A 26109-nucleotide genomic window follows, 5' to 3' on the forward strand; every position below is an offset into this window, starting at 1 on the left:
TCCAGTTTGTTAATCTATGTCTTTTTATTGGGGAGTTGAGGCCATTGATGTTGAGAGATATTAAGGAATAGTGATTATTGCTTCCTGTTATATTCATATTTGGATGTGAGGTTATGTTTGTGTGCTTTCATTCTCTTTGTTTTGTTGCCAAGACGATTAGTTTCTTGCTTCTTCTAGGGTATAGCTTGCCTCCTTATGTTGGGCTTTACCCTTTATTATCCTTTGTAGTGCTGGATTTGTAGAAAGATATTGTGTAAATTTGGTTTTGTCATGGAATATCTTGGTTTCTCCATCTATGTTAATTGAGAGTTTTGCAGGATACAGTAACCTGGGCTGGCATTTGTGTTCTCTTAGGGTCTGTATGACATCTGTCCAGGATCTTCTGGCCTTCATAGTTTCTGGCGAAAAGTCTGGTGTGATTCTGATAGGTCTGCCTTTATATGTTACTTGACCTTTTTCCCTTACTGCTTTTAATATTCTTTCTTTATTTTGTGCGTTTGGTGTTTTGACAATTATGTGACGGGAGGTGTTTCTTTTCTGGTCCAATCTATTTGGAGTTCTGTAGGCTTCTTGTATGCCTATGGGTATCTCTTTTTTTAGGTTAGGGAAGTTTTCTTCTATGATTTTGTTGAAGATATTTACTGGTCCTTTGAGCTGGGAGTCTTCACTCTCTTCTATACCTATTATCCTTAGGTTTGATCTTCTCATTGAGTCCTGGATTTCCTGTATGTTTTGGACCAGTAGCTTTTTCCGCTTTACATTATCTTTGACAGTTGAGTCAATGATTTCTATGGAATCTTCTGCTCCCGAGATTCTCTCTTCCATCTCTTGTATTCTGTTGGTGAAGCTTGTATCTACAGCTCCTTGTCTTTTCTTTTGATTTTCTATGTCCAGGGTTGTTTCCATGTGTTCTTTCTTGATTGCTTCTATTTCCATTTTTAATTCCTTCAACTGTTTGATTGTGTTTTCCTGGAATTCTTTCAGGGATTTTTGCGATTCCTCTCTGTAGGCTTCTACTTGTTCTCTAAGGGAGTTCTTCATGTCTTTCTTGAAGTCCTCCAGCATCATGATCAAATATGATTTTGAAACTAGATCTTGCTTTTCTGGTGTGTTTGGATATTCCGTGTTTGCTTTGGTGGGAGAATTGGGCTCCGAGGATGGCATGCAGTCTTGGTTTCTGTTGCTTGGGTTCCTGCGCTTGCCTCTCGCCATCAGATTATCTCTAGTGTTACTTTGTTCTGCTATTTCTGACAGTGGCTAGACTGTCCTATAAGCCTGTGTGTCAGGAGTGCTGTAGACCTGTTTTCCTGTTTTCTTTCAGCCAGTTATGGGGACAGAGTGTTCTGCTTTCGGGCGTGTAGTTTTTCCTCTCTACAGGTCTTCAGCTGTTCCTGTGGGCCTGTGTCTTGAGTTCACCAGGCAGGTTTCTTGCAGGGGAAAAGTTGGTCCTACCTGTGGTTCCAAGGCTCAAGTTTGCTCGTGGGGTACTGCCTAAGTCCTCTCCGCGGCGGCAGCAACGGGGAAGATCTGCGCCGCTCTTTCCGGGAGCCTCCGTGCACCAGGGTTCTAGATGGCGTTTGGTGTTTTCCTCTGGCGTCTGGATGTGCACAGAGTGCAGTCTCTTCTGGTTTCCCAGGCGTGTCCGCCTCTCTGAAGGTTTAGCTCTCCCTCCCACGGGATTTGGGTGCAGAGAACTGTTTATCCGGTCTGTTTCCTTCAGGTTCCGGCGGTGTCTCAGGCACAGGGGTCCTGCCGCCCCTGGGCCCTCCCCTACGGGAACCCAGAGGCCTTATACAGTTGCCTCTTGGGCCAGGGATGTGGGCAGGGGTGGGCAGTGTTGGTGGTCTCCTCCGCTCTGCAGCCTCAGGAGTGCCCACCTGATCAGGCGGTGAGTCTCTCTCCCACGGGGTTTGGGAGCAGAGAGCTGCTCAATTTCTTTCTTTCTTTCTTTTTTTTTTTTTCTTTTCTCTTTTTCAGAGCTGGGGACCGGGCAAATTTCTTAATGAACATTGATATCGATCTACACAGGAGAAAGGCAACACCCCGCATTCCATTATTTTACTTTCATACTAATCACCCACAAAACTATTTCTAGGTTCACCTTGGCCTGGATTCTACCAGTGACTGGAGCAGTTTTATTTCTGTTCATGAACTCAAGAAAGAACAAGCTTGGGGGTGAGCCCTATGCAGTTACTGCCTGCTTGGGCATCATTACTTAGATCAATGAAACAGGCTTTTCTGGTGTCAATTTGGAGCCTTAAAGAAGACTGTGTGTCATGTACTTGGTACGGAATGTAATTTCGTGTAGCCACTCAATTCTGGTCTTCCTAGGATCCAATAAAATTGGCATTACTCTATGCTCACAGCACTCCTGATCACCACATCTCTCAATGCGGGTTACGTTCTCTGTAATAAGATGACTGTTATTTCTGTCAGTGTCCCACTCTTTGGCCTCTTAGATGCCAAATAGAACAGTGCTGAAAATGACTTATTTCAGTAAAAATGCAACGTTCTGCACAAGTGCTCCGAGCAGAGTGACCTTTTGTCTTGGGTAAACCATGCTTGTTTCTGCTCTAACTGAAGCTCTCCCATCCAGCTTGTTTCACTCACTGCACATCAGTACTTTTTACTCATTCCGACTGCGCACATCGCTCATGTATATCACTGAAACTCAACAAACTGTCATCATGTCAGTCTGTCTCTAGTGCAGTCAAAGCAGCACTAGGAACATGGTAAGAATTCCAGTTCTCACTCTTCTCTGGGAGGAGGACCCAATAAACAAGTGTGCATGAACGCTAAATTTCAGAACAATGGACGGGATGTGTAGCTCTGTTGTAGGATCCGTCCTCAGGGTATAGCATGACAGTTATTGTCTTAACCACAGCAGGTTCGAGGTGGGTCCTGATACTCCCTCAGAAAAGGAGGGATGAGGAGGGCCATTGTACCCTCATTTGAAATTCCAGCTACTCTCCCAGATCTTGTTCTAATCGACTGCATATGGTTTGTGGAGGTGCTCAAGTATGAGGTGAGATGCTTCTGACCACGAATAATGCCCTGGATGCCGTGAGGACCCATCAGAAACTGAACAAATGAAGGAATGAATCAGAACCACCACACGAAGCTATTAATTACTGCCTCATAAACACTTTTAGAGGTTCATACAAACTGTTCTCAGTAATTTACCATAGGATAGTAAGGTAAGACACTTTAAAATCTATGTGGCTGGGACAGTGAAATGGGGATGGTATTCCTTGTTTTCATTACATACAACTAAAAACCTCAGATGTTACATATGAAGCACATGTATTCAGGCCCACAAAGAAAAAGAGAAGGCAGACAGGCCATCATCTTCAGAACACTAGGAGCAATACTGTAGTGACCTCCGTCTGTCCTTCTTTGCCATACAGATTGACAGCTACTGAAAAGGCAAGCATCATGTGCCAAGGTAGCACTGACAAATGTCTGCTGCGTCTGTCCGTCCGGAAGACCTGCCGAAAGCTCATGGCTGCCCATTCAGTACAGTAGCAATGCATACGGTATGGTGGCAGAGGCAAGGACAAGGTAGACAAGGGACTGTAGCCTAAAAAGCTATACTGTGACCCACACCACTTCCCAATTCCTACTCTCTCTCTCTCTCTCTCTCTCTCTCTCTCTCTCTCTCTCTCTCTCTCTCTCAGAAACACACACACACACACTCTCTGTCTCTGTCTGTCTCTGTCTCTTTCTCTATCTGTCTCTCTCTCTCAAAATGGACTGCTCTCTCCAATTCTAAGGATCAGGAAATAGCAATCACTTAGACAATAGCCACTCAGATAAAACTGTGCTGGTCCCTATCCACTCCAGTTCATGGTCAGTTTTAACATCCTCAGCTTCTGTGATGCCAAGGAAGTAAACAGAGAAAGCCAAGGCTGCTACTCTAGAAGGACACTGAGAGACACACCCCTCCCAGTCCACCTTGCTATCAACAGAGACTCTGGACTCTCATACCACCCTATAATTGAATTAAAGAAGTGACTGTTTCTTTCCTATTAAGATGGTGTCAGAGGTTACCTAGGAGGGAGTCATGATTTTTTGCCAATCACACAATCATAAACACAAGTCAAATGCAACACTGGTATTCTCTGGGGGAGGGGATATCAATGTAGGCAGCATAGGAAATGCATATCTCAGAGACAATGAATCCTCCATCATTGGTGTACGACCTTGACCGTGTTTACTCATGCAGCATGAGATTATGCATCTTCTGTCCCTTGCAAATTCTGTGTCAAAAGCACTGTTAAAAAGGTTTATGAGCATATTATGACATAAATGAAAATATAACTTAAAAAAGTTGAGTGGGCAGGGTTCAATGGCAGGAAGAACAGAAAGACTTACTAGAGAAAAAATACTCAGTAACCAATATTACCCAATACTAACATAAGAGAAAAATAGCTACAACAAAAACAACAACAAAAACGGAGCTTAAGAAATCTGTGAAAATAATGAGGCCAGCAAGTTGCCGCAGTGGGTAAAGGTGAGGCTACTCAAGCCGAGTAACCTGAGGTCGAGCCCCGGAACCCAGGGAAAGGGAGGAGAGAACCAACTACACCGAGTGTCCCCTGCCTTCACGTGTCCTGTGGTGCATATGCACCTGTCCCTCCCCTCCATGCCAGTACAAATGACACACTTTACAAAACAAAGACATGCCACTGGCTTAATGCCATTAACAATGGGAGATGGCTTTTAGAATGATCTATACAATAAGGCAAAACACAAATATTTTATACTACTTATTGGGATGCGTGTGTGTGTGTGTGTATGTGTGTGTGTGTGTGTGTGTGTGTGTTGCATGTGTGTGCGTGTGCTATTGCCTGAACCATCATGGTTCATGCGTGGAGGCAGAAGTCAACTTTCTGAGTTGTTTTCCTATGTGCCCTTATGTGGGTTCGGGGATCAAATTCAGATTGCCATGCTTTCAAGGCAAGCCTTTTTTTACCCACTGAAGTCATCACATTGGCCCAAAATATAAATCTTCTAAAAGTGCATGCTAAGACAGACCAAACCCTGATCATAAATGGAACCCTCGAAGGTGTAAAATAATTTAGGTCACAGCGTTTTCTGTGTCAAAAATGTAATAAAAGAGAAACCGGCAGCAGGAAAACAACCATACTTGTCTGTTTTCTCACAATACACACAGGCATGCCTTCCCTGTCACTTCAGGGGTCACAGGGGACTCCTCCAGTGACATAAGTAAGAAAATGGTGGACAGAGTTAATGTGGGACATGTCAAAATGTGTCTGGGGAAACTAAAGCAAAATTAGGAGAGAAACTTTATAGCATATATTTAGAAAAGAATAAAATCAATTATCTAAGCCTTCACCTTAATTAAGCCTTCACCAGAAAAAAAATTAAACAGAAGAACAGAAATCAATGAAATTCAAGGAAGGGGAGAACCCAGAAAATTTATAAAATAATAAGATGATTTTTTTAAAAAAGAATTATCACTAAATAAAAGTGACATGTGTGTGTGTGTAAACAAAAAGACATTGCCCTGTATCAAACTCACTATCAAATGGATACACATACATAAATTTGACAACTTAGAAACTCCCCAGTTCCCAGAAAAGCAAGAAAACACAAACTACCACTGTTTTCTCCATCAATAATAGGTTGGGAGAGGGACAATATGAAGGAGAAAGAAGAAATAAATAACATTAAGAATGTTTGAAATAGTCATAGGAAATTATTTAATGTTAACCTAAAATTACATGTAATGTGTGTGTGTGTGTGTGTGTGTGTGTGTGTATACATATATATATATATATATGTATATATGTGTGTGTGGTCACAGAAATCACTGTGTGCCACACATGTGTACATATGTACTGTGCACCACAGCGCTGTGTGGAGGGAGAACAACGTTTATTAGTGAGTTCTTTCTTTGTACTGTAGGCTCCAGAAATAGACCGGAGGCCATCAGGTGACATGGCTAGCACATTTAGTTGCTGGGCCATCCTGCTAGGCCAATGCCCATGCTGTCAAGCAAGTAATTATGGGAGCTCAATGTTTAGACAAGCAAATAAAGAAAAACAAAGTCTCTCAATCACAACCCAAGCTTCACACTTTATATCAAATTACCTGAAAGTGGACCATGAATGCAAACCTATGAAACTGTGTACGTGTGTGGTGGGGTGGAGGAAATCTTCAGTAGAGAATAGACAGTGAGCTATCAAACATGAATAAATCATAAAATAAAGAATGGCAGAACTGCACTTCACTGGAGTTAAAGATGTCGCCTTTAGAAATGCCTGTTAGTGTAGGAGAAACAGGGTGGAAAGAGGACTCAGCAGCACTGACTGCTCTTCCAGAACCTCTGGTTCCTAGAACACACACACGGCAACCCCAATAATCCGTAACTCCAGTTCCATGGGACCCAAAGCCTTGTGTGACCTCCACAGGCTCTCATATGCAGGTGGTGCACAAACACATACATACAAAATACAACATTATTAAAGGCTAGGATTTGGAGCTGTGAGTATGACTCCGTGCAGAGCACTTGCCTAATATGCATGAGGTGCTAGGTTCCATCCCAATTGCCTCGATAAATAAACAAATAAATAAGGGTTGGCATATAGACTATATACAAAAGACTCAAAAATCAGCAAATTTTTTTTAAAAATCCAACTAGAACATTGACAACAATATATAAATATTTTTACCAAAAAGGATATATAGACCACAAATAAACACATAAAGGATGTCAAAGCCAATGAACCCCCCCCCCCAAAAAAAATTAGGCATCGTTATAAGCCAGCCAGAGAAGCTAAAATAAAAATTATTGATGACACCAAGACAGAGACACACTACACCATTCCACTGGTGGAAATGCAAGTTCATATTGGCATTCTAGGAAAATTTGGAGTTTTCTGTACAAAACCCAACCATGTAACTATGATATGCATGCATTATATATAATGCATAAAGTAACTATGCAAACAATGCCCAGTACTATGCATTAAGCCCAGAAAAATTTCACTACACACAAAAACCTATATGAAACATTGCCTCCTCCTGTGATGCTTGTGTCTCAGGCCCCAGATCTAAGAACTGCCATGTAATCCTAGATCACAGTGCTGCACCTAGCTTCTTCTTAACCATCCATAGTAGCTCCTATTCAATAAAGTCCCTGGGCTACATGGAGTTTATTTCTGTACATGGTGTGAGGTAAGATCCAGATCTATAAGTTTAAATGTGGATATTCATTGGTCCCATGACTCCACACTGAAAAGACTTTGTAATGGGGTCACTGTACTATCAAAATAAACTGACCCCCATATGAATGGATTTGTTTCTGGACTGTTAATTCTATTGATCTCTATGTTTATTTGAATGGGCAAATCATAAATCTTAAATCACTGTGGCTTTGTAATTAGTCTTGTTTTAGTGTGGAGTAGGGGAGATATTTTATCTTTTTATTTTTTGACTTAGGGTCTAATTTGGCCCAAGCTGGCCTTAAATTGACTATGCAGCTATGAACTTGAACTTCTAATCATTCTGCCTTTGCCTCCACCTTCCAAATGCTGATTCTGTATCAGTGACCAGGCCTGCCTTTCTACTCAGTACTAAAATTGGAAACTGGGAATCTTCTAACTTTTCTTTGTTTCACAGTTGTTTTGCTTAGCATGGGTTTCAAATACGCAGGAGGCTAAGTCAGAAGCATAATTTAAGTCTAAAAGCTGGGACTTGTACAGCTCTATCAGTAAACATAGAAAAGGTAACCTCTAAAAGGCAGTGAGGCTGGGGAGGAGGGCGAATGAATGGCTGTACAACAAATTTACAAAAGAAGCAAACACTGCACCTTGATTAAAATACACATTCACTGATTATTTATATTTTAACCTCCTTCCCAAATATATTAAGTAATTAGAAATGCTATAAATTGACAAATACACTAATTTTTTATTCACTTTTTATTCAAATCTCTGGCAATAGCAACTTATTTCTATTGTGAGCTTACATTGTTCTAGCAAATAGTATGTGCTGTTAAAAGAATTAAGAAGTCCTTCAATGGCACAAGGAATTAATTAATGATTCTATTATTAGTTGTTGACTAAATTAAGTGATTGTTCAATAGAACATATGCTGATAAGATACTTGCAAACTAATACCACATTTTTTTGTTCTAGCATTCATTTAAGAGAGGTAAAATACTGCAAGATGTTTGTGATAAAGTAATTTATTATCAAAAGCAAATAATTTTTAGAGAAGATGACAGAATTGGAGCTAGGTAATTTAAAATACACCAGAAAACCTACATACTGTCAGGCGTAACACCAGGCTCACAAGCTCCTATTCAGACCACTTGGCCTTAACGCCTCACGCTCCTCCATCATATTTATGGGACAAGGCCTTTACAGTACTGCAAATGTGCTGATGGCCATGCACAGTTCAGTATGGAAAATGTAGCAGAATGGATGGAGAGCGTCCATAACCAAATTCTAAAACAAAAGACTACATACCAATTACTAACCAGGCCAGGCACAGTGGTATACCCATTAGCACTTAGCAGGCAGATGCCAGCCTCCAGAAGACAGATCTGTTGTGAGTTGTCAACCAGACATACCTGTGAGATACTGTCTCAAAAGACAGCAGCAGCAGCAGCAGCAACAACAACAACAACAACAACAACAAATCATCCTGAGGGAGGAAACCTGGACCCAGAAAAGAGACGAACAACAACAACAACAACAACAACAACAACAACAACAACAACAAATCATCCTGAGGGAGGAAACCTGGACCCAGAAAAGAGACGCGGTGTAGCATGTTCTCCACTCTAAGTGGACAGCAGCTGTAAAGGACGATCATGCTACAACCCATAGACCCAGAGACTACAGAACAAGGAGGGCTCAATGGGGGATGTGAATCTCCCTAGAGAAGAGGAAAGAGAATAGATATCACAGGTAGACTGGGGTGGGTAGAGACAGGAACAGAAGGGATCAAGTCTGGGGAGAATGGAGAAAAAGTTATACTGGGAGAGACTACTGGAATTGGTGATCTCAAGAACAAGCTAGAAGCCTAGTGTAATGAAAACTCCCAGGAATCTCTAAAGGTAACTTCAGCTAAGACTCCTAGCCATAGGTGGAAACCTTCAAGCACAAAACCTTCAACCTACAATTTGTCCTGCCTATAAGATGTGCTGGGGAAAAGGTGGTGCAGACATTGTGGAAGTGGCCAACAATGACTGGTCTAGCTTGAGATCCATGCCATGAGAGGGAGCTCACCCCAGACATTGCCTGGAGGATCAGAACCCAGAGGTGGGATAGCTCAATTGTTATCAAGGAGGCTCCACCCAGCAACAGATGGAAACAGAGGCAAAGACTTACAGTCAAACATTAGGCAGAGCACAGGGAGTCCTGCGGAAGAGGGGAAAGAAGGGCTGTAGGAGTCAAAGAGATCAAGGACACCACAGGAAACCCACAGAATCAACCAACCTCGAATCTTATGGGCTGAGACTGAACTAACAACCAGGAAGCCTCGTGAGTCTGTCTAGACTTTCTGAACATTCATCACAGTTGTGCAGCTTGTCTTCTTGTGGGACTCCTAACATGGGAGCAAGGACTGTTTCTGACACTTTTCCTCCTACCGGGGAGGAGCCTACTCTTCCTGCAATTCCACATGCCATGTTTGGTTGATCTCCATGGGAGGCCTGCCCTTACTGAAGAGAAATGCAGGAAGAGTGGATGGGGGAAGGAAGTGGGATGGAGGAACTGGGAGGAGAGGAAGAAGGGGAAACTGCAGTCAGGGTATAACACCTGAGAGAAGAATTAAAAAACAATAATAAAAAGAGGGAAAAAATATCAAGCAATTGCCTTAAACAATGAATAACATAGAAATAAAGTGGTCACTAAAGGAATATTAAACTGCTACATATCTAATATTTTAGTTTTTTACTTTACTAAAAAATAAGAACACAATATAAAACTTAAAAAAAAATACCAATTTTAATTGTTTAACTTTTAAGGTTATCTTTAATCTTAAAAACCAGAGTAACTGACGAAGCAAGATGATGTGGTTGAACATAAGAGTCTATTTATGAGTTAATGCTTAGAAAACTTTTCCCCGAGGTTAGGCCTTAGAATTCAATGGATACTTTATAAGTAAACCTTGAATCTTCACCAAAATGAAGAAGTTAAAGGTTTAAATGCAGCCCCAGAGGCAATGTGAGATTGGCTGGCTATGCAACTGGGAGTTGAGAACTGCAGCTGCTATAAATAGATCCCCAAAGTGCTCTTTGAGCATTTAATACAGGCCTTGGAGAATGGTCACGAGAGAGAGAGAGAGAGAGAGAGAGAGAGAGAGAGAGAGAGAGAGAGAGAGGAAGAACACGGTCTGGCATCATCCCAGTTGTCCCAGGAGACGCTGAAGGATGCTCAGGCCTAGAAAAAGCCCAATCAGTGAAGAAGCAGGGGAATAGCATGGGTCCAGGCAACGGTTACTTAGGAAACACTTGAAGAGACGTGGTGAATTGGAGTGATTAATAGAGCCTTCTGCAGCAGCCCTGGAAGGGCAAGACCGTGCTTAGACTAAGTTCAAATAAATGGATGACAAATCCCATTTAAAGAAAACGACAATCTGGGCTTTATCTACAGAATATGAAGTGCGTTTAGCCTACAGAGGAGGTGAAGGCCGAGACAGAAGTGAAGATAACAGCAGAGCCAGGCCAGTGGGGTTTACTTGTCACCCTGATGTCCTTAATTGGAACCTAGTTCTGCTTCTGCCACTTAGGTTAAAGGGGAAAAAAAATCACACACCCCTCCAAATTTTATTGTTTCCCTTTGTAAAGGAACTGATGCTTCTGGGTGATTCAAATATATATTCTAGAGCTCTTCAGTACCACAGACTGCAACTATTAAAGCACTAATTAAGTGTAGATGTCAAATGTAGGTTCTGACCATCAGAAACGTGTGTTTTAGTGGTTCAGGGACAGCAACCTTACTGCATACAAAGTATAGCTCACAGGAATGTCACCCAGGGTGCCCAAAGAAAGGAGAGCCAGAGCCAAGGCAAAGGTCATGCTCCCCATTCCCACTCCTCCTTCTGCTACAGACAACTAATGGCAGAATCAAAAAATATGCAAAGTATGAATACCACATGTCCTAAAGAGAGACCCCTGACAAGAGAATCACAGTGACCAGGAATTGAGAGCAATGGTTTTTGGTTTTGTTCGTTGGTTGGTTGGTTGGTGGGTGGGTGGGTTGGTTGGTTGGTTGGTGGATGGGTGGGTTGGTTGGTTGGTTGGTTGGTTGGTGGGTGGGTGGGTTGATTGGTTGGTTGGTGGGTGGGTGGGTGGGTTGGGTGGCTGGTGGGTTGGTTGGTGGGTGGGTTGGTGGGTTGGTGGGTGGCTGGTGGGTTGGTTGGTGGGTGGGTTGGTGGGTTGGTTGGGTGGCTGGTGGGTTGGTTGGTGGGTGGGTTGGTGGGTGGGTTGGTTGGTGGGTGGGTTGGTTGGGTGGCTGGTGGGTTGGTTGGTGGGTGGGTTGGTGGGTGGGTTGGTTGGTGGGTGGGTTGGTTGGGTGGCTGGTGGGTGGGTGGGTGGGTTGGTTGGTTGGTGGGTTGGTCGGTTGGTCTCAGAGACAGACCCTCTCACTGGCCTGAGCCTTGCCAAGTCTGCAGGCTATTGAACAGCAAGCCCCAAGGACACACACACCTCTGCCTCACCGGTGTACTACCATATCCTAGATTTTAATATGAGATGTAGTTATAAAAACAGGTTCAAATAATTCTAAGGCAAAGGGGCAATCTCCCAAAGCCCAGCAATAGATCTTTTTACTGAAGCCCTACCTAGGAAAGCTAAGGATGCTATTTCAATGGGATTTGGGTAAATCGCTAAAGCTTCCTGTAGAACCTGAGCAGTTGTGGCGGTTTGAATGAGAATATTTCCCTGGGCTCCTTGGTTTAAATGCTCAGTCAGATGTTTGGGAAGGCTTATGAGGTGTGGCCTCCTTGGAGGACTTCTGTCATTCTGGTGGGCTTTGAAGTTTCAAAAGCTAAGCCAGGACCCTCACTCTCCCTTCCTGACCACCCTGCTGCCCAAGTAGCAGGAGGTAAAGGTCTCAGCTACTGCTCCAGAGCAAGCTTCCCACCAAACGGACAGGATTAAAGCTCCGACACTGTAGGCAAGCCCCAATTAAATGCTTTCCTTTAGACTTTCCTCGGTCACAGTGTCTCTTCACAGCAATAGAACAGTGACTAACACAACAGTATGATTTTTTACAATGATATAAAAGGAATAGCAATTCAGTAGAAAACATACTTAAAATTTTTATCCTTTCTCAAGCTAGAAATATGTGGTGCAATTATATTCTTGTGGCGCTAAACAGCTCCCAGTCAGCAATGTCATTTTATGAGGATAAACAGCTGATAATCCACCAAGTACTATAATGCAAAACTATGACATTCAGTAGGGAAAGTATACTAAACACATTTTCTCCTTATGGTCTGTTTAATCTATGATATTTTTATCCAGAAGTGTCCCCGGAATCCAGAAACAGAAGAGTGCATGCATTGAGGAAGGCAAAGCAATCTAACATCATGAGGAAAGCTGAGGATGCAGAGAGGCCGGTGAGTTTGGAGGTACTGAACAGATCTAAGCAGGCTCACATCATCTGGAGGTGTCCCATTACAGAAATCACTGAGGGGTCAGGTTGTGACCCCTAGCTGGAATCAGCTCTGTATTTTACAACACAGGACAGAAGATTCTGGTGGCCTCCACTAATACCATCACTGTGTCCAGGAACACCACGGGATACAGTTGCCTTATATTTCAAAATGTATTCTTTCAGCATGAGAGATGGCACACCAAACACAGGCATACGTGGATAATAGTTCTGAACCACCGTAAAGTTGGAGGGTGTGCAAGAAAACATAAAATTCTCCGGGCAGATTATAAATTAGTATACAACAGTAAGGTTAATGTTAAATGTATAAAACCTAACATACAACATCAAATGGCAAACTTCATTACTTATCTGGTTGAATAAAACTGGCTGACTGCAGTTTAATTTTTCATGGCAAGAATAGCAGAGAGTATTGTGTGATAATTTTCTAATCTTGAATTAAAGTCTGGCATTTGAGCTACAAGAAAACCAGTTGAAGTCACTATGTGTTCATTAGTGACATCTTAAAATGTCCAATTTTAATAGAGATTTTCACCTGGAGTTCTTTCAGAGTTTAAGATAGATTTGCATATAGAAAAGAAGTTTAGTTCTAATATTTCGGGATGAAAATAATACAGAAAAATCAGACTGGCATGTTCTTACGTAGTTACTGAAAAGCACGGAAGAGACAAATACACTGAAAGAAAAATGATAACTAACACACTATCAAGCAGATCCATCCTCTCCCATGGGATTTAACTGCTCTCTGGATGCTGGAGATTTAATGTAGAGGATGGCCAAAATAAAACACATTACTACGTGTAGTATTTGCCAGGTTTGATATCTAGATGGGGCTTTCCCACAAAATTTCTCTCCTTCACTAAGTTCAATGCCTGCCACTCTTCTGGTCTACAGTTAATAACATTTCATGAGCATAAAAGTCTACAGAGAATGCTCAGTGCATCAGCTTTCCAGGACTCGTCTGACAGCGCTGATTATCTCAGTCTTTTGTACCGAAATGTTCTTAAATAAGAGACACACCAGCATTCCAGTTCACACTTCCGCCAGGCAATCACGGTGCAATCACGGTGCGTGGAAGCTGAAATTACTGTGGTGACTCTGTAAAGTCACTGCTGTCCGCTTCATATCAAGATGAAACAGAGGCACACAAAGATGACATCACTTATTCAAGTTTACACAGCTAGGATCCAGAGGGAGTTTTAAAATAAGTATGTTACATTAGATTATCAGTCATTGATCAAAACATACAAAGTTGCAGATACTTTATGTTTATTTTACTATTTTAATTATATCTATGTGCCTAATTGGGTTCATGTGTACATGAGTGCAGGCACCATGAGGGTATCAGATCCTGGAGCTGGAAATAGAAGATGCTGTGAGCCCCAGGCAATGGATGCTGGGAAGGGGTCTCAAGTGCTTTCTGCAGACTAGTGTGCATGCTCTTAACTGCTGGGCCATATCTCCAGGCCCAGAGATGCAGATTCCTTTACCAGTATTTTCTAAACTTGTTTCTTCTTCATCTAAGCCTCAGCAATTCAAACTGACCTCCAGTGGAAATTTTTGCTTAGATTCCTTCAATGTACCACCTACCTTTCAGAAACAGAGCAGAGCCCTGGGACTCAGACTCTTTTTTAATCAGTTAAAGGATAACCTCCAGGGCATTATGTTAGGAAAAATGTCATCAGTTAAAGCTATTTCCTCAACAACAACAAATACAGAGACTTTATAAATTACCAACCTCAGGCATTAGCTACCATTGCTAATTCAAACACAAGTTACAGCTCAACATGGCGATGACAGACCAACCAAAGAATGCTAACCTTTACTGATAAGTGTAATGAAAGAATAAAAAATGCAGCCAAGAAGTCAGAAGTTTAAAAATGCCCTAAATACCTGAAATTCCAAACCCTGCCCTCTCCCTGTAAGTAAGTAAAAGGTCACATTTCCTGAGCCTGTACTCCCAGGAACTAGATAAAAGGACTTAAGATAAGGCCTTTAGATATGCGATTCCCAACCTAGTAAAGATAGCAGAAAGCTTCACCCAGGAACTAGCTGACCATAAAGTTAACCATAAAGTTGAGAGACAGGAAGCTTCTCCTTGTGATTTCCCAAGGACGCCAACCCTGCCCCCTGGGGTTGTGGCTTCTTCCTTTAAATACCCCTTCTCCCAGCTACTGGTCGTCAAACTCCTGTGCCCCTGCGTGGGATATGAGTCTCAACCCCAGTGCACTGGTTCCTATCGATAAATCTCATGTGATTACAGCAAGGATGGTCTGTGTGAGTTCTTGGGGGGGTCGTGTCATCCCGAGACTTGAGTGAGGGTCTCCCCATACTGGGTGTCTTTCAGTGAGAGCCTGTGGATCAGGTAGAGATGATTTCTGTAACACGGAAAGGAATCTCACAGGCATGCGTGTATAGCTGATGTTTGGACATTCTGACATACTTGACATTTTAAATAATGCAATTACAGAGGAAAAGACAGAACATGGTTGACTAGAAAAGCCAAGCTATGACTAAAAGAGAACTGAAATGTGTGAGAAAGACCTTGCTCCTTTCAGACATTAGTTTATGTTCCCAAGAACACTGCTTTTGTTTTAAGTGAATCCTACTTGGACTACAAACAGGAAAACAAGCTGTACTGGAATCAACACAGAGACAATGATCCAATCTAATGCTTTGGATTTTCAGTTTCCTATTTAAATCTCCACCTGTAAACAACACTAGGACCATCCTCAAAGCTGGGCAGATACCTCGAGTGCAGTTCTGTGCTGCCGTTGTTATATTTGCTTCCTCTTTCCCAGACACCGAAGTCGGGAACACGGTAAACTCTCTCTACACAAAACACAAGGTTTTGAATAAAAGAGACCTAGAAAGAAAGAAATAGGATGTAAGAAATCATGCAACAGTGAGAAAAATAATTGCAGACCACTTGAAATCACAATATGAACTTATTGACCAGAGAATACTACCTTCCTTTCTTTTTCCTAAGACTCAGACTTTTACTCCAGGCTGACCTCTAACTTTATACAACAAAGGATGACCTTGAACTTTTGTTTTTCCTTCCTAAGTGCTGAGATTACAGGCATGTGCCACACCTAGTCTAGTTAGAGATAGAAATCAGGGCTCTGTGCATTTTAAGGATCCCAACTAAGCTATACTCCAGACGCCAAATACTTTATCAACATGTTGAATTCTCGTCATTATTACATTACTGTGGGTCCTCTGTCATACTTAATTTTCCAAATATAATTCTTACTTTTGGTGAGAATCTAATTAGTATTATACACTACAGAAATAAAATTTAAATCCTTTCAATGTTCCAACTATAACTCTTCAATGAGGTAATATTGTTTATGAGGGTTATGCATCATAAGAACTGAGTAAAACATAGGACATACTTTATACTGGGTAATATATAGAAAGTAAATGACTACATAAAATACAGGCACATATTAACTATAAAGATTTAAAGAGTAAAAGAAAATAACCTTTTAAAAAGTAAAAAGGCTCTTCCTTTTCTGCAAAATTCTGGTCCTATGTTCATTAACCTGGGAAGTTTTGAGTCCACCCTTCTGGAAAGTTAATTTTCCTTCCTGTCATTTCTGTAACTATAGATCCTGATTATGAACACAGCCTATAGTTGGAAGCTGTGCAGGGCAAGGGAGACTAAAGAGAGCTGCACCAAGATAAAGGAAGCCATCTGGGCATGCAATGATCTCTCCACTACATTCTCACAAAGACAGTGACCTGGGGACAGTCAGTCTGACTTTTGTTCCCTTTCTCTTTTCTTCAATCCTTTTCTGACAATAAAGCCAAATTCTTCTTCTGCACAGGTCCGAAGTGGTACTTTCAAAACAGTTGGAGGTGATATTATCTCATTCTCCACCCACTAATGACAGCAGTCAGATGTTAGCCACATCTGGTATATGTTAATAGTGCTCTGCCTTCTTTCTCTTCTTGTCCTTCTTCTAAAACCATGGTCATCCATTTTTCATATCATTTAGTCAAAACTGTTTTGTGAATCCTGACAGTGTCATGATTTCACGGTAGACATTCAAGCCCTTCTTTATCTACTAATGCTCCTCACCGTGCTCTGTGTATTAAACTAACCTCTGATTGGTACCTTGGGTCCCAAGTGGTTCAATCATGTTAGCTTTGCTCATTTCCAACTGAAATGCTTTTTTAAAAAATGAATGTTCCATCAACCTCAATTCAAAAGGATGCAGTAGCTAATAGTTCTAATTGTTCTTAAAGCCATAACCACAGCAATTATCTTTTTGTTTCTTACGTTGCCCTCCTACCACTGCTAATTAGTATACATGTCTGTCTTCTCTTGTCTGCAGTTCTAAAGTACTACCAGCTCTCAAAACGGGTTATTTCTTAACTCATTCTTCAGCAAAACCAGAAACTGAGATGAAATTTCTGGCTTTATGTTCCATTTTATGTGAATATCCATGTTATTAGAAAAATACTGTGATCATTATGAAGCTGTCTTAAGCCCTGCTAGAGTTATTATACATCTGAACAGTATTGCTTTTAAAATTACATTGATTTATTTTGTGTATATGTATGTGTGGATGTATGAGTACATACGTATTATGAGTATGTGTACACGTGTATGAGTGTTTATGTATGTATGTGTGTGACAAAAAGAAGCAAATATTTCTCTTCTGCTTTCAATTAACCTTTCAGCTTATCATCTTTTTTTGTAAAATAAGCTTGGGATAAAAAAGCAAAAAAAAAAAAAAAAATACCAACTCTCCTCAGTCACCTTATTATATGGCAAAAGTAAATAGCTGTTTATTTAAGATATGGAAGTCATATGAAAAACATGAGTTAATCCAGGACATCAAGCTTCAGCATAATTCACAAGCTGGGATGAAATGCAAATTACTAGCGGGCTTCTAAAAATATGATAAAACTAACATATCCACCAAAAATTACAAAAGTAATGTTTTAAAGTCTGAACTCAGCTTTTAAAAAAAAATCAAAGATATTGATTTGAATTAATCATAAATTCATTGTCTGATCATAAAATTAACAAAATGACAGCAATGTCAAGATAAGAGTTTAACTTTAAAAACTCAAGTACCCCACTAAAAACAGGAATAAATATTCATCAGAAGACCATTCATAGCAGCATTAATATATACACACATACATGCATACATATATATGTATATATATGCAGTCACAGAAAGCTGAAAAGTTACACAATCAGGCTGTCACGTCCAGAGTCCCTGACTCTTGAGGATTACTACCCAGTAGACATTCGTGTGCAGAGTTCCGACAGGTGGTACAGTCTCAGCCATTCATGCATGTAGTGAAAACGCAGCCATGTGCTCCCTATGAGAGCTTCCAAATTATGCCCCACCCCACCCCCCCCAAAAAAAGACAGAGGACTTCTGCAAAGGTGAGGAGACGGACAGACAGGAAGACGGGAACATTATGGTGACGGAGGAAAGAGCTCATGAATTCTGGCACACTGAGCATTGAGGGCCAGCGAGATGACTAAGCAAATAAAGGTGCTCACTGCCAAACCTGAAAACCTGAGTCTATCCCTGTACGCAAATGGTGGAGCTCAATTCCCACTTGTTGTCCTTTGACCTCTAAAGGGGTATCATGGCACTCACATGCTGCCCATGAATGCAAAACAATTGTACTCAGAGTTACCATTTCTTTCCTGGCTAGATTTTTTATGTCGAAGTAGCAATGACCCAGGTTTAAAGTCTGAATGCATATGACCTTCAGTAGAGACTCATTCCTTTCCCAAGACATTGCCTAAGAATTCTAACAGAACTGTGGATATTGAAGACACCCTAACTTCCAGGGTCCCTGTGGTACGGATGTTAACCTGATCTATTCCAAACCTCCAAAGTATGCCTCAGGAATCACCCAGAGATCAAAGAGTAATGTCAAACTCCACCATGGTTCCACATCTGGCTGCTGTAAAAACACTAAGCCACAGACCTCCCGTGAGGACCGTTCCCCATGTTTAGCTATGCTTCAGGTTCTTCTGAGTGCCCACTTCTCTGCTGATTCTCGTGCCCAGTAAAATCTGCAAACCTGCTTCATAAACTGGCTATTCCTGAATTTGGCCTGACCCTAAATAACTGGACTCTAGGTGTCCTCAGGCTGCTGAGAACAGCATCAGGGAGGGTGGGCTTGGACCTGGAACAACCCACAAGTTCAGTCACTAATTAATATCAATTAACACAGTGACACCATCAAGGGCATAGATTACAAACAACACAGACTGCAGAGAAAGAAGGAAAGGGACAAACAAACTGCACCACAGATGTCAGCACCAGCACTTGTGTGAGGAGAGACCTGATACCTGGATGACTGAATACACTAGGTAAATCGTCCACTTCCTCTATCTTTGTCTCAATGAAAACCAAAAATGAAACCAAAATACAAAAACAAAACAAAACCTTGAAACAAGACCAGGCATTAAAAAAATCATAGATGCCACAAATGATCAGGTTCAAGAAACAAAAAAGGAAAGCCATTAGAGAACATGTGAGTGTGAAATGACGAGGACTATTTTGGAGAAGTTTATGCTAAATAGTTAAGGCTTGCGAGTGGAAGACAGCATTCCTTGTAAAAGGTGAACTCCTAAATCTATCAAAGAACACGGTCAGCACAGTCAGGAGGGCTTGCAATAAGGAAAATGGACCTTTGCTTCCATTCGGAAGTCTGTATTTTGCATATTAACCATAAGATGTGACTTAATATTTGGAACAGGACAGAAAAGAGCAGTCACACGGTAGATGAATTTATATTTTTAAAGATTTTTTTCTATTATATGTGCTTAAGTGTTTTGCCTGCTCAGACACCATCACAGGTGTGAAGATCAAGAGAAGGGCCAGATCCCCTCACCTGTCCTGACAGGCAGTTGTGGTTGCCATGTGGTAGGGAGAGAACATAACCACTGAGCCATCCGTCTAGTCACAATTATTTATTTTTAGATGTATAAAATTATGCAAGATTGTAACTCTGCAACTGAATAAAACATTTGAAGACCCTAAGATGCCAAGATGACTTAGATGTATTAATTTTCTTTAAAAAATGCAAAAACAAAAAAACCCTCAGGAAAACTTCATCGTCTCACAGTAAAGTGACATCATTTTTATTGCCTATTGAGATACAAGAACGTTGCTGTAGTCCCAAATTCCTGGAGCTTCTCATACATTAGGAGTTAACATATAATGTTCCCTTTGAGGTTAGAAGAAACAAAATGTGCTAGCACTTTCTCTTATTAGGGACTCTTATGTTTTCTGATTAGCCTATTTCAAAAGCTCAAAGAATGATGCTAAAATATTTTATCATGTATGTACATAAGCTATAAAAACCCTGTAATTAAGATGACTAATACACGATATTCTTTCACTCAGAGGACTATGGCATAATTTACTAGGCCGCACTGGTGTCTAACATCCCTAAACTGCTTATGCAAACAATGTGATGGCATAAATAGGTGTTAGGATGACCAACTTCCTTCCTTCAGGGATGTTGAAATTAGAACGTAACTAAGCCGAGGACAGTGTATGGTCAGCCTCAAAGAAACTCCAGCAATGGGGCTTCAGACAACTGGGCAGATAACCTCCCCACGCTTTCAGGTCGATGCTAGAGGAAGCAAGCGGGTTTCTGATGACCTCTGCGTGCTGATTCTGTAGTTCCTATCTACACAAAACCTTGTGTCTTCTTGTTGCACTCCTCTGCCTGGTCTCTTGTTGTCGTCTCTGCCTTCACAGTGAAGCATAGCCGTGACTCAACATGTTGACTCCTCTAAGTTCTCCCAGACAAGCACTGAGACGCTGCACACAGTGCTACTCATTTATTTGATGGTCCAGGAAAGTAAAAAATAATGTATGGACCTGACTGAAAGAAGGTGTGAAAATTGCTTTTAACTAAATTTAAGAGGAATATAGTAAATGATGGATTCCTTCTAGAGCAGAAGCCATTCACTTGAGACAAATGATTTTTGTTTTGGTTTGTGACTTAAATTCCAAATTATTAATTAAATCCAAACAATGAATAATGTAATTACATGATGAAAATTAGTTATTGAAAATGGCCCTTGGAATTCGTTCTCAAGAGAATCATAACTGTGACTTAGTCATCCCTTCTGCAATGTCTTGTGGCCCAGAGGGTTTCCTGCCCAACGGACATCTCTGTTTGCTATTTTATAAACAAAATAAGGTCAGACAAGGCTCAATCTTTGAATTTACAACTTTACAGTTTGAACCATTAGATTTACAAATGAAAAATGATCTCTCCATCTATGCAGTGTACCTCATCTGACCCAAGCTAATCAAAAACTTGTTCATTCAGTTCCAAATGAACACAGTTTTATATCTGCAGGGGATCTTTCCTGTTACATCATCTCCTGTTTCTTTCAGGTATGTCAGCAAGGAGTGTCTTAGGCCCCCAAGAGAGGGAGGCAAGCACTGGCCATCAAGACCTGCATCCCCAACCCACACTGTCACACTGCTATGGTCCTTGTCAGGAATTCTTCTGAAAGAATTCTTCATTTCTGTCTTGTCCCCGAGTCTTCTTCCTGCCCCAAAAAACATTGGTCCCACTGAAATCCCTCCCACCAATCTGAAGGATGTCTTCGGTCATACACAATCTTGATTTGTCTATTATCCTCAAATAAATAAATAGTGCCCCCCTTCACTCTTAGAAGTATTCTGACAGGCAGATGAAGTACACGATTATCACTCTGGACAATGTGCAGAACCCTCATCTCGTGCTCGGACTGCAGAGGTGACTGCTCCTTCTTTTACAATTACTTTCTTCCTTAGCTTATGCTTTGTTCCCCTTCACTAACTCGTCCTCTTTACCATTCTATGAGAGGATGAGGACTCAGCTCTTTCCCAGTTACATTCATGCTTCAGGTGACATGCAGTCCCATGATTTCAATGTCCTATGTAATGAACAGCAGAACTCTCATCACCAGTCCAGCCATCTCTCCTAAACTTCCAACAAGCACCTGTGTGGCCCAATCTCAGCTTAAAATGTGCAGAGCTGACCTCTTCTCTTAACGTTATCAACATGCCAGTTAACAATCCTGGACAGCTATGCCTGATTACAAAGGTGGTGTTATCCACTACTCATCCATCCATAAATTAAATGTACTGACTCTTATCTGTTATTATATCTTAAATAAAAAATCTTCTGCTAAAACACGAATCTGAGCTACAGTTTTTCTCCCTTGGTGATTAAAACAACTGGTTTCTCCAATTCCAAATCCAACCTGTTGCAATTGAGTCTTTACTCAATGACTTAAGACATGTGGTTCCTCAAACTTCCCTGGCTACTCACCACACTAAGAATAAAACTGCAGATCCTTGGCATGGCTTCTGACCTTCAGAAGTGATGTACCAGGCTCTGACCATCTACCACAATCCAGGTGTGAATGCATAGCAGGAGCACACAGTGCAGCAAACTTTATACTTTCTGTCACTCTGTCTGGAGCCTTCTCCAGAAGTTTGGGTAATTTGTTTAGTTCATCTAGGATTTTGAATAAGTCCTTCTTCAACAACTGGCTGTTCTAATGGACTCCACTTATAGTCGTTATCTATTTAATCTCTTTACCCAGTTCTCCAATATCACAACAAATTCTCCACAATATTTATTAAATAATTATATATAACCATTCATATATAAATAAACCTGAACATATTGGGTCTCATTGGCAGAGTTCAAGGCTCAAACAGTGCATTCTCATATGAAATATGTATCTCATATCTGTGCAAATGAAATAAGGACATAACACTAAAATATAAATATAAAATATATTCTCTATAAAATATAGAGAATAAAACCTTTAGCCAGACCATTCAGTTCCAGTTTTAGCATCACCACTACATGTGCAACTTTGAGCCACCTAGTAACACTGTACATAACTTTCATCATTTAGAATGTAAATAATTCTGTCTGAGGATTCTAAATATTGAATAAGTCGAGAATATGAAAACCATTTGAACAGTGATAGCTGCAAGAGGAAAGGACTCAGACATGTGTAAAGGCAAGGCCCATCTTCTGATGCCAGTCTGATTTAGAGAATGGATTTCAGCTTCTGAAAGACCAGATTAGCTGACCTTGATTATTCTACCTAGCAAAACTGTCCATGAAAAAAACAGACCAAAGCAACTCTTAAATAAAAACCAACTCTACAAAGGATATTGGGAACTAAGGAAACACACACACTCACACACACACACACACACACACACACACACACACACACACACAAAACTACAAGGGAAAAATAAATAACAAAACATCTAATCAAAGCAGTCTAGGGAAACATAAAATGAAGAAAAGAGAACAGACACATCTGTTAAAACAACTCTTCAGTATTAATGTCTCAGGTACATTCTAAAAGGAAAGATTAACAAATAGGACACACTTTTGCTGCCTCTCAGACACCACCTTACCATCATGTATGGCACCACCTTAGGGTATAAGTTATTACAGACAAATGAAAATAGGAAAGACCTAACTTTTTTTTTAACTTAAAAAAATATTTTAGAAACATATATTTATGTTAAAAACCCTATTTATTTAGCGTGAGTATGTGATATGGGATGGCCAGAGTGCACATGTGAAGGACATAAGACAGCCTATGGAAGTCACTTGTCTCCTTCTGCCACGTGGGCCCTGGGGATCAAACCCAGGTCACAGCAGGAGGTGTTTTTACCCACAGAAGCATTCCCTGAGCCTTGACGAGCTACTCTGGTATTTGACATTTGAAAGCACATCATAACTAAGGCAGCAATCAATCAAAAGCATATTGCTAAATACATATTTACCAAGTGTAGGTGCACTCAATTTCATAAAGCAAGCACAAGAAGATCTAAAGCTACCGAGGATCTCTAATATAATTATGTCAGAAAACTTCAACATCACACACTTACCAATAGAAAGGTTATCCCAACAAAAACCAAAGAGAAATATTGGAGTTAAATGATGCTGTATGTCAAACAGATATCTCTAAGAGACATCTACAGAATATTCCCGTCAGTGCTAGAGAATACACATCTTTACTTAGCAGGAACATGGAACTTTCTCCAAAGCAGGTCATATACTAACAGGCAAACCAAGCCTTAACTAATATGAGAGCTGAATTCCATCCTGTCTTCTGACTGAACACAATGAAATAAAGCTAGGCAACCAGAAACACTTCGGAAACTAGACTGACCCAGGAAGACTGACCCATACATATGCTGCTGACTGTTAAAAATGAAGTCACCAAAAAGGTCCAGAGGGAAATGGAAAACACTGCTATAAATGAAGGACAATGAAAACACACGTGCCCAGTCTGTGGGACACAGGAAGGCACCCAGAGGAAGTTCAACAGCACTCAACATCACATGCAAACTCAGAAACAACTAAAACAAAAAAACAGTTATGGATCAAAGATCTCAACCTGAGACCTGATGATCTAAAGCTGCCAGGGGAAAGAAACACAGAAAACAGCATTTGAATGGAGTCCAGTACCAAAGATAAAAGGAGTGACAACTGATAGACTGAGTCTCATGAAACCACAAGCCTCACAGCACAGGAAACCACAAATAAAGAGGCGGCCTACGGAATGGGAGTGCACACCTTTAATCCCAGCAGAGGCAGAAGCAGACCCACATGGCAGGAGAGAACTGATTTCCACAGGCTATGTCTGTGAGTTTGAGGCCAGCCTGGTCTACAGCGTGAGTTCAGGGATTGCCAGGGCTACATAAAGAAACCATGCCTCAAAAAGACAAAAAAGGAAAAAAAAAAGGAAGAAAAAAGAAAAAAGGAGACAGAGAATAAGTAAGAGAGAGTGAGAAAAATCTATTTTATTTCTGAAAGAGGATTAGCATTTAGAATATAGAAGAAACTAAAGCTATGAAATATCAACAAAATAACTCAACTTAAAGTTAGACTATGGAACTAAACATAGTTCTTTAAAAAAAAAATACAAATAGCTAGAAAATACGTTAAAATGTGCTCACTACGCTTAGCTTTCAGGGAACTGCAGATTAAAGCTGCCCCAGCACTCTAGCTCACCATCTAATGGATATCATCAAGACTACAACATCAACAAATGCTAATGCAGAAGTGAGGAAAGGGTTCCCTTTCAGACTGTTGTGAGGGGGTGTTGGGGATTTAGCTCAGCGGTAGAGAGCTTGCCTAGCGAGCGCGAGGCCCTGAGTTCGGTCCCCAGCTCCGAGAAAAAAAAAAAGAAAAGAAAAGAAAAAAAAACAAAACAGACTGTTGTGAGGGTGTAAGCTACTAGACTCAAGTTTTCTTAAATAAAAAAAAAAAATCAGATATAAAAAGACAGTCTGACCCAGCTCTCTCAGTCCAGGCTAACCCAATCCACACCCCATTTCCACACGTGCACATGCACACTCAGTGCTGCCACAGTCGTAATAGCCAGGACGTGAAAATGACAGGTGCCAGGGAAGACAAATGCTGCAATGTTCTCTCATACGCCAGGCTTAGCTCTTTAGTTCTACATGTCTGACATTGAGTGCCTGTGGAGGGAGGTAATTAGCATGAGTCTGTGGGGTCAGGATAATATAGGTGAAAGAAGAGGGTGGTGATATTGGGAGTGGAAAGGGTTAAATAGGGAATGGTATTAAGAGGGTAAGGGGACATAAAGGTATGGGAGGAGGACAGTTAACAAAATTAAAGGGATATGGGGGAAAAAAACACATAGAAACCTACTATTTTCTAAGTAAATTAAAAAATATGAAAATACTTCATAGAGGGGTGTGATGGTTTGCATATGCTCGGCCCAGGGAGTAGCACTATTAGAAGGTGTGGCCTTGTTGGAGGAAGTGTGTCACTGTGGGGGTGGGTTTGGAGACCCTCCTCCTAGCTGCCTCCTAGATGCTCAGTCTGTTCCTGGCTTCCTTCAGATGAAGATGTAGAACTCTCAGCTCCTCCTGCACCATGCCTGCCTGGATGCTGCCATGTTCCCGCCTTGATGATAATGGACTGACCCTCTGAACCTGTAAGCCAGCCCCAATTAAATGTCGTCCTTTATAAAACTTGCATTGGTCATGGAGTCTGTTCACAGCATTAAGAACCTAAGACAGAAGTTGCTATGATAGGCCTGACCATGCTTTTGTTTAGAAGAATGTAGGTTTTGGGACTTTGGATTTGTAAAGCAGTGGAATGCTTTAAATGGGGCTTAATGAGCTATCTTAGTAAATGGGGAAGACTTAATTACTAAGAGTAATTTGATGGCCCAAGATGGTCCAGAGGAGAATTTCAGTATGTGGCCTAGAGACTGTTTTTTGTTTGTTTGTTTGTTTGTTTGTTTGTTTTGTTTTGTTGGGTTTTTTGTTTTTGTTTTTTTTTGGGGGGGGGGTATGTGGCTGATTTTTGCCATTGTATGAAGAGTCTGCCTGAGGTTAAGGTGAAGAGATTTAGATTAATTTCTTTGAAAAAGGAA

The 26109-nt window shown here is 41.0% G+C and overlaps 1 protein-coding gene across 8 annotated transcripts in view; it reads right to left on the bottom strand.

Moving 5' to 3' along the window:
- Nucleotides 1-26109, bottom strand: part of Phkb (phosphorylase kinase regulatory subunit beta) — a 204043-nt gene that overhangs the window by 117609 nt on the left and 60325 nt on the right. For all 8 annotated transcript variants that reach the window (XR_010060011.1, XM_063278111.1, NM_001414933.1 and 5 more), the window contains one exon: nucleotides 15407-15522. Coding sequence is in view for 7 of the 8 variants with exons in the window: in XM_063278111.1 (XP_063134181.1) it covers nucleotides 15407-15522 (116 nt within the window). In the remaining variant the exon portion in view is untranslated. The remainder of the gene's footprint in view (nucleotides 1-15406; nucleotides 15523-26109) is intronic.

This window comes from Rattus norvegicus, chromosome 19, assembly GCF_036323735.1.
Source record: "Rattus norvegicus strain BN/NHsdMcwi chromosome 19, GRCr8, whole genome shotgun sequence".
Lineage (NCBI taxonomy): Eukaryota > Metazoa > Chordata > Mammalia > Rodentia > Muridae > Rattus > Rattus norvegicus.